This window comes from Pteropus alecto, unplaced genomic scaffold (assembly GCF_000325575.1).
Source record: "Pteropus alecto unplaced genomic scaffold, ASM32557v1 scaffold396, whole genome shotgun sequence".
In the NCBI taxonomy this organism is placed as follows: Eukaryota; Metazoa; Chordata; class Mammalia; order Chiroptera; family Pteropodidae; genus Pteropus; species Pteropus alecto.
Genome location: NW_006438082.1, coordinates 127,850 through 137,159, shown reverse-complemented (window position 1 = coordinate 137,159; position 9,310 = coordinate 127,850). Strand labels below are relative to the sequence as shown.

Below are 9,310 nucleotides of genomic sequence, written 5' to 3'. Positions count from 1 at the left end.
TTTTGGCACCCAGGTGCAGCTCCTAGGGTCAGAGCTCAGAGTGAAGAGCCCATCCGCCACTCCCTGGTGGCCTAGCCCTGCTCCCTGGCCCCTTCCACCTGGCCCCATCTGTGGTACTCAGGTACCGCTGTCTCTGCTCCTCTTGGGACCATGGTTATCTGTTCAAAGAATCTCAGTGACACCTGCCAGCCATGCCATGGTGTCTCAGGGCCCCCCAAGACACAGCCCCAGCAAGTACCGCCAAGCACAAGGGGACCGTGTGGCCCAGAGCAGGCATGGTCCTTGTTCAGGGACATCCAGTGGGTCCAGGACAGTCCTCAAGGCCCAACTCTGGGCTTTAGGAAGGTTAGATCAGGCAGAGGAGAGACCTTCGGTGCTGAGGCCTCGTGGCTTTATCTGGTCATTTGACCACAACGTTGACTTTCCCAGCCTCGGGGCTCCCAGCTCACTTGCAGGGAGGCTGGCAGGCCAGGTGGGATGGTCCGCAGCTGGTTCCGGTCGAGCCTCAGGTAGAGCAGGCTGCGTAGAGGCTGGAAGGCCAGCGGGGAGATGTTCCCGTCATGTAGCTTGTTCCCTTCCACCTCCAGCGTCAGCAGCTGGCTGAGCCCTGCGGGGTGCGCGGGCAGAGGGGCACCTGAGCCCATTGCAGAGCTCTGAAGGCCCACTGGGAACTAACTGCTATAGCTTTCTTAGAGACCAAAGCCACTTTCCCAGGCTGGTGCAACCTTCCCTGCCCTCCAGTCAGGCTGCCCTTGGCATACCCTCCCCTCGCCCAAAACTTTCCAAGGACTTCCTGGCTGCTCAGGCCTGGCCCCTTTGGTCCCTGCCCCTGGGGCATGCCCGAACCCCGAAAGCTGCTGTGCTGCAGGCCTTGCAGGAGGTTGTCGTTGAGTTTGAGCTCCTGCAGAGAGGCGGGCAAGGCTGGCACTGTGGAAAGTGAGTTCCCATCCAGGTTCAGCCGCTTTAGCCGTGTCAGATTCTGGAAGTTAGGAGAAGAGGTGGTTAGGGGCTGTGGTTCTCTGCAGGCCAGGGCTAGGCCTTCAGATCTAGGCCTTCTGGATGTGGCTTTGGGCTCATCCTGCCCATGGGGCACCCTCATTGGTTTGCATCATGACTTCTTAGTTCCCACTTGGACCAGGCCTGTCTGGGGGATTCCAGAACCCTCTTAGTTTCTCCCAGCATTGCTGCTCCCTCATGGGGCCCAAGGATCTGTGCTGATCTCCACCCTTCCAGCCATAGGCCTTGTCATCCCAAATCATCCAAGCCTGCCATGCTGCGTACTCTACGCAGTGCTTCCTTCAGACCTTATCCTCCAGGCAGGGTGGGGCGAGGAGCAATGGATTCCTGGAGCCATTTTGGACTGGCCCAGGCCTCCTGGGAGAGCAGGTGGAGGGGCTGCTGCGTACCTTGAAGGCATTGGGGTGCAGGCCTCGGGCATCCAGCTTGTTCTTGCTCAGGTCCAGCCACTCCAGGTTGGGCAGACCCAGGAATGTGTGGGCCGAGATCCTGGCAATTTCGTTCTCTGTGCACACACATGGGGCAGCCATATTCCATGCCTCTTTGTCCCCCTCCCCTCTGCCATTCTGTACCTCCCCCATGTAGGCCAGCAATGACACACTCCTTGAAGGAGCTGGTTCTTCTGGCTGTCCCAAGTCAGGGCATCTTCTCACTGACAACCAGGGCGCATGGGAAGGTGAACCATTTTCAGGACATGGTGGGGTGGCAGCCACAGTGGCCAAGGACCCACTGGGAGGGGAGCTTGGGTGTGTGGCCATCTCACCCCTGCTGCAGAGGTGCATGTGGAGGAGAAGGGCCACCCACCTGCCAAGTAGAACGTGGTCAGACCAGGGTCAGTCAGGACAGGGACGTGTTTCATCTTGACGTTGCTGCACGCAATGGCCGCCTGGGCCAAGAGGCATGAGGCTGGCAGGGAGGGCATGGCCTGCTCCATGGTGCCCAGGTCTGCAGGCCCACGCCCATGCCCTCGCTTACTTCCAGGCCTTTTCCGCCCATGACCTGTGGTCTCCCAGGTGCTGCTGCCACCTTGGCCTTGGCTGCGGTCCTTCTTTTGATGCCGGCCCCCCGGGCCAGGTTGGTGGGAGGCCCCTGGAGGATGAGATGCAGCCCCAGCCTGGTCACATAGCAACAGGGATCAGAGGAGGGGCAGGGCCTTGCTTGGGGCCCCTAAACCTGACAGCGATTCAGTCAGCTGGGATAGAACACAAAGCCACTGAGCCTGCTTCCCTGGGCACCAAGGGCAAAGGCCCAAATGAGGGCCCTGGGGATAGGGAAGGGGACCTGCCATGGAGAGCTCCCCTCCTGCCCCACACACAAAGGTGTTAGGCTTGGGCACATTGAGAGCGGGGTGGAGTGTGAGTGGCTGGAGATGATGGTGTGATTGGTGGAGGTTGGACCAAGCCTCGGACTCTTCAGACTCACACACAGCCCCGTCACCCCCACAGCCTGTCCTAGCTGGTCCTCACCTTTGGGGAGCCTCCTGGACTTCAGACCCCTTTTCCTGGCTTCCCAGACTCCTGACTTCCTGCGCTGGCCCTTCTCAGTGGCCACTGCCACTCTTTTTGCTCGGGAGTTCCTGCTGGTCTGCCAGGGCCTGAGTTTGGCAGCCCAGGGCCTCGCTGCCTCAACCCCCACTGTTGTTGGGGCCTGGGGTGGAGCCTGCTCAGGGCCGGGCCCCTTGTCACTCTGTTCTTGCTCGCAGGCTGCTGGGGGTGACTCTTTCCTGTGGGCCAGCCCTGGCCTGGCAGGGGCCTTCCAGCCAGGGACCAGGGGTTGGGTGGATGCTCCATGGATGCCCTCCTTGGAGGGTGATTGTAACCGTGGCCAGTCCGGCTGCCTGTCCTCAGGCCTGTCCTGGCTGCCATTCCTGGGGATAAGCTGCACCTGACCTGCAGAAGGAGCTTGTGTGGGCCTGCGTGGCCAGGACCCCTGCGTGGCTGAGTGGCAACACCTCCTTCCCCCTAGTGAGGGGAGGGGGTGTCAGCGTTCCTTCCCTCTTTACGCAGACCTCACTTCTGCCTTTCTCTTCTCTCCTCAGGAGCTCTCATCCTTCTGGCACAGACCCCCAAGGCCACCCAGTGGTAGAGACTTCCTGGTCTCCTCTCCACCTTTTCATGACCCCATAGTGGGGGACCCTGAGCACCAGAGTTTGCCTGCCTGCCTCTCAGAACTGAGACAGCTCTTTACTGCCGGGGACCAGCCCATTGAGACAAGGTGTAGGCAGGTCCCTGGCCCACAGGAATGGGACCAGGAGAGTTTCAGTGGCCCTAGGCAGAGGGGCTAGGCCTGCTCCTGTGCCTCCGGGTCCCTGTGGGTACTTCCTGGGCAGAGAGGGTGGAGATAGTCTCTGGAGAGCTGAAGTGGTAACTGCCGCCTGGCAGTTTGCTTTCAGAGGTGAGAGCCCCAGCGCCTGCTGGGAGGGGAGGTTGTTATGGGCAAGGTGAGCCTGGGGGGTAGCATCAGCCACTGCAAAGGAGGGGCAATAGCCCCCAGGTCTCCCCTGCACTGAGTGGCAACCTTCCTTAACCATCACTGACCGTGGGTCTCCCCTGCAGATCCATCCCTTGGTCTCTCCCACCCCATTCTCTGGCATGGGGATGGGCCACCAAACATGGTACTAACCATTGGCATATGAGACCAAGGCCACACTGTAGTCGGTCTCCTGGGGCCCCTCGTGCCACCTTACCCCAGCCCCAGGTCCCCAACTTCCAGCTTCCCATGTTCCACTCAGTCTCCTCAATAGGCCTAGGGCAGCCAGCTCAATTCTCCAACCAGAAAATCCAGATCCATTCTTCCAGCCCCAGCCGTAGTGACCCCTTCTAGAGGGGGCCTCTCCCCTCCCCTGCCTCCACTCTGGGCGATGGGCACAAGGCTTCCCAGAGTCTGTAATACCCCCTTGTCCTCCAGGGAGGGTTACCTAAGGCCCATGGGCCCCTCCCAGCCGCCCTGCCCCCAGCACTCAAGGTGGGCAACAGTGGGCAGCCTCGGGGCGACCAGCTTTCTCTCCTTCTGCCCCAGCCCCAGGGGTGTTCCGCTTATGGGGCGAGGTGCTCCCCTCTAGCCAGCCTCTTCCTGCTGGTGCCACCTACTCACCATCAGGGGGCCTAGGCCGGCTGGGCAGCGGCAGCTGCAGGGTGGGTAAGCCCATGGGGGTTGGTGGGGTCATGGGCTCTCTCAGGTTCAGCCCCTTCTTGGCCAGGGCCTCTCCAGGGCAGCACCCCACCCAAAGAGCCAGGATGGGGAGCAGCATGCTCTTCATGGCCACTGCGTGCGGACTGCAAAGGCTGCTTGGGTTGGCGGAGAGGATGAATAGCTGGGAGAGGTGGGAGCGGCAGTCACGGCAAGATGGGATACATGCGGGATGGCATACAGCAATCCTGCTCCCTGAGCGCCTGATCCTGGCTGCAGTGCTTGGAGCCTCCCCCACCCACCCTGGCCCTCCCCCAGGAAGCCTCCCCTCCAAACAAACACCTTCCCGGGACTTGCTTCCAACTTCTCCCAACATCCTCTGCTCCCACCTGAGGAGAAAGAGAGATTGATTATTTCTTGGACCAGAGCGCTCTTGCTCTTTTTCTGTAAGGCCTGCATTTATTCTCCACTGGCTCGGGCCCAGTGGCCCCCATGAATGGGGCTTCTGTCTCCACACACAGCGGGCCTGTGAGGCCCACCTAAGGCTGCCAGGTCCTACCTCCATGGCTGGGAAAGGAGAGGGGCCGGGCCTTGCAAGCGGCAGGCCCTAGGGCCTCCTGGGTCCTCAAGAAAGGAGGCGGGCGTCAGGGCCACCTGGGCAATGGCAGCTCTGGCCCTTTTGGAAACCTTCGGGCTTTTGCCGTAGGCGACAGTGCTGAGGCCTCCCAATTCCGGAGGAAACAGAACATGTGGCCAGAACTACGGCGGCAAGTGTGGATCCCAGCCCTTAGGGCCCCTCGGGACGGGGCCGGAGTACACAGCTCAGCTCCTGGTCCTACCAGCTCCCTGCCTACCTCTGGGAAGTGCCCTTCCTTCCAGGCCTCCACTGCTTCTCCATAAAATGGATGAGGTTACATGTCCTGTGGCTCCCCTGGCTGTGTTCCCGCCCCAACATTGGAGCATGTGTGGACCAGAGGATGCCAGGCTCTTCAGAGTCCCCAGGCCTGGGTAGCCTGGCAGTGGCCTGGGCAAGGCCATCTCACAGGTACCCCCAGACTTCTTGGCCAAGAGTCCCGGGTCCCAGTGTAACCACTGTCATCAGGCACTCCCGAGATGCCCCCATGGCTCACGCATGCCTTCTTGGTCAGAGGGGGATCTGGGGGTCGGGGTGGGTCAGGGCGGAAAAGAGGCCAAGCCGGAGGGCAGGGGCAGCAGAGTGGAGCAAGAGGCAAAGGAGGGGGGGTCTGAGCACAGGCCTTGGGCTGGCCCTCAGAGGGCTCCAGCCCCAAGCCCGGCTATGGGAGCCAAGGGCAGGCAGGGGAGAAGGGTGAGGGCTGGCCAAGAGGCTGGGCTCACCACGTGGCTTCTCAGGGCCAGCGTTGAGGAAGCTTTTCCTACAGCTCTGTCCAGCATTGACTTATGTTTGGAAGCGATCTTAAAAAATGAGTTAATTGTGGGCAAGTCTTGGGTGGAGAGTAGAGGGGGAGGGGCAGGGTAGGAGCAGGGCTGGGAAGGGCCTTCAGAAAGGAGTTTCTCATCACCACCTGAGGTTCAAAGTCTCTGTCCGGGGTCACATGGGACTGTGTGAAACCCAGGAGGGGCGGAAGTGGGTCAAGGCAGGGAATCCCCAGCAAGAAGGTCTTCAGGTCTCTTCAGCCTCTGCCCGCTTGGGTCTGGGAAGCAGCCAGATGTACAGCACACAGGGTCCGACAGGGACACGGGGGTCTGCCTGCACCCCTTATCTAGTCCAGGGCGTTGTTTTATGGCCTGAATTTGGGATCGTGCCCCACACAAACCAGAGACAGGGATTGTCTGGGGAGTGAGCGTGAGAAAGCAACTCGGAAGCCAAGGATGAAGCCATTGTCTGCCTGTGTGCCTGTGGGTGACACAGGATGTCCTGGGTTAGCCGTCGGCTGAAGCTGGGACAGGGGAGCCCTTAGATTCAGGAGGCCCAAGGTATGAAATGGAGCCTAAGTGAGATTTGCCCAGGAATCCTGGAAGACTGAGCACCCTCCCCCACTGTACAGAGAAGGAACGAAGAAGAGATCAGGCTCCCCCATATCGGACGCCAGAGGCCAGGTCTTCTGTCTCCTGCCTTTGCCTGAAGTGGGAGTAGGACCCCATTTGAGGTGCGCCTCTGGAGACAACTGCGGTGGGAGTCCCGGCTCTGACCCTCCCCCTGCCCTGGGATGGATTCTGGAATCCTGGCCCCCAACCCATTTCCCCTGTTCGTTGCTCCCCAGGCGCTGACTAAACATCCTGCCATCTGGTTCCCATTAACTGGGCTGGGGGTGGGGGGAAGCTTGCTCCCAGGTTTCTTTGGCACAGTGGCCTGCAGGAGGGAGGGACCCTCACTCCTACCCACCTAGGCAGGAAGGGATGAGGTCTGGCCACTCACTTCCACAGCTCCTGTGGAGTCCTGTCCTCAATACCCTTCCCCTGCTGGGGTCCAGTGGCCACCTACCCACATATTCTGTCCAGTCTCGGGGTGCCCGGCCATCGTGGGGACCTTGAAGGAACCCCACGGAGCAGAGCCAGCCTGCAGGGGGCTCGGCAGAACCAGAGGTGCCCTCCCACGCCTACCCTTCCTGCACACAGAGCTCACCCGTGGCCTTGGGCTGAGGCAGGCAGGGCCCCTGGCCAGCACTACCCTGAGCCCAGTGTCTGGAGCGCAGGGTGGGAGAGTGTCAGCATTTTCCAGGAACCAGGGATACAGCCTGGGGTTGCTGGAAAGAGTTTTGGGCTCCCAGCCTGCCCTGGATGGACTGGCCATGTGATGTCGGGAGTGCACCTCCCTGTTTAGGGCCTCAGCGTCCTCATCTCAATGTGGTGGACATGGGCTCCTTAGAAAGTTCTAGAATATGAGAGCTGGAAGGGGCCTAGAGAAGCTGCATTAGCTGATGAAGGTCGCTTCCAGCTACACGACTGCAGAATTCTAAGGGCGAGGAAGGGACTCCTGCTTCTTTGCCTCCTGCCCTTCCCTTCTACATGGCCCTCCGTCCACACACGCATGCATACCCGAGCACACACATACCCTCACACGTCGAGACTCAAATTGGCAGCCTGGAGGATACCAAAGCAGCGCTCTTCATCCCTCGAGATTCCTTAAAATTGCACAGCTGAGAGCTCTCCACCTACCAAGGGAGGACTGGAGGATGGATTCTTCGCTCACCAAACATTCCTGAGTCCCTGCTGTGAGCCAAGCCCCATGCCGGACACTGCGCGTGGCGTCATGGTGACCCACACGGCTAGCTCTCCCGTACTCATGGAACTGAGGAGCTGACCATCTAGTGGGGAGCCAGGGACCCTATCAGAAGGAAAGGGGCTGGCCATGGTGATTGGAGGGAGGGACATTTTTGACAGGGGATCGGATGAGGACTGTGAGAAAGTGACATTTGGGTGGAAATGTGAGTGGAAAAGAGATAGCGTGCAGAAGAAGCTTCAGTAAAGAGCCTTCCAGAAGAGGAGGGACAGCCAGTGTAAAGTCCCTGAGGCAGGAAACAGCTTGGCCCAATGTGAGAACCAGCAAGGGGACCAGTGTGGTGGGGCAGACTGAGTGAGGCATGAGGTTGGTGAAGGGCAGGAGGGCCAGTTTGATAGGGCGTCCAAGGGGAGCAGGCCGACTTTGCCTTTGACCTTGAAGGAAAGAGGGATCCACTGTGGACTTCTGAGCAGAGGGCTCACATGATCTGACTTACATTATAAAAATGATCCCTGGGGCTGCAGGGTGGAGCACAAACTTGTCGGGGCACAAGACCAGAAAACCGGAGCCAGTGTGGAGGCAGCTACACTCTCAGCAAAGAGGTGATCGTGGCTGGCCCAGGATAGACACCACAGGTGAGGGAAGTGGGTGGGTCAGAACTGTGGGCGGAGTGACCCGGGGCAGAAGCTGGGTAGTCCGGCTCGCCATCTGTCAGGTGTGAGGTTGGAATAAGACAGCAACATGGTGACCCCTAGAAGGCAGTCCCGTGTATGAATCTGAAGTTCAGGGCTAAAATCTAAGCTGCTAGTCCTGCCCTTCTATTACCTGTCATTTGACGACTGTATCAAACCCCTACTACCTGCTGGGACTTCTGTCAGGGCCCAGGGCAAAACAGTGGCTCTGCAGCCAAAGACACACATTTTCGGTGACCCAAAGCATGGGAACGGGCCTGTTCTTGAGCCTTCCACATTGTGTCTGAGTAACGTCAAAAACAGCATGTGCGTGCACGCATGTGCACACGGATGCTGGGTACACCCATGGGGTGCATGTTCACACATCTATGGAATATAAATCAAGGTACAGGGGCCTTTTCTCTCTTCGAGGTTTGAGAAGAAAAAAGCCAAACTTTCCATGCCCTCTTCCGGTTGCCAGCAGTTCCTTCCCCAGAGAAAACTCATCTTGTTTTAATGCGATTGAAACCTCAGAGGATCTGGTCCCAATTAAATGACTTTTCTTGCAGATTCTTTTGTGAGCACTAAATACATCAGCCGATTCCGACTCATGCATCGTGCTTTCTTGTCTGAGACCTGGTGTTCTGGAGCCAGCAAGTGAGAGACAGAGAGACAGACAGAGACAGAGACGGAGACAGAGAAAGGAGGAGGGAAGGGGTACACTGAACCCCAAACGGGACAGGTGATGGCAGGTAGTAAGGTGGTCAGGGGAAGAGGAGCCGAAGCCTTCAGCTTCTGGGGTGTGGGCATCCCTGGGGAGGGTGCTGGTGGAAGGTGGGCTGAAGGGGTCACAGTGCAGCAAGGGTGACTTTGAGACAGAAAGGTCGCAAGTGGGGGATGTGGGTGGAGACAGTAGGGCCATGATTGGGATGGAGGCATGTGGGGATCATTTTACCATCCCCTTTCCCCTCTGAAATTCCAGTTGGTTCCTGTCAATAATGTGGGCCTCTGCCCCTCCAGGTGGGCCTTGAGGGGCCTCAGGCAGAGGACAGGGACTGGGCAAAAACTGGGGCTCGTGCTCGGCTCGGGTTGAGGAAGCCCGAAGGCAGGGTTCAGTGCCCCCTCCCCCGCCTGGCCCTCCCGAGTGGGCACGTTCATGTTCCAGTCCTGGCGCCCACGGCTCCAACTCCAGACACATGTGACTCAGCCCTGCCGGCCTTGCCAAGCCGTCTAGACCCGAGTGTCTCCTAGCGGAGGGGGCCATCCCGCCCGCCATTTCCTTTCCCGCCGC

General features: G+C 59.5%; 1 protein-coding gene across 1 annotated transcript in view; it reads right to left on the bottom strand.

The window, feature by feature from the left end:
* The window catches only part of LOC102892931 (extracellular matrix protein 2), a 15,157-nt gene that overhangs the window by 3,331 nt on the left and 2,516 nt on the right, over positions 1 to 9,310 (bottom strand). The window contains exons 2-6 of the mRNA XM_006915313.1: positions 4,111 to 4,330; positions 1,822 to 1,962; positions 1,407 to 1,522; positions 847 to 979; positions 450 to 607 (exon numbers count right to left, since the gene is read on the bottom strand). Coding sequence (XP_006915375.1) covers positions 450 to 607; positions 847 to 979; positions 1,407 to 1,522; positions 1,822 to 1,962; positions 4,111 to 4,330 — 768 coding nt within the window. The remainder of the gene's footprint in view (positions 1 to 449; positions 608 to 846; positions 980 to 1,406; positions 1,523 to 1,821; positions 1,963 to 4,110; positions 4,331 to 9,310) is intronic.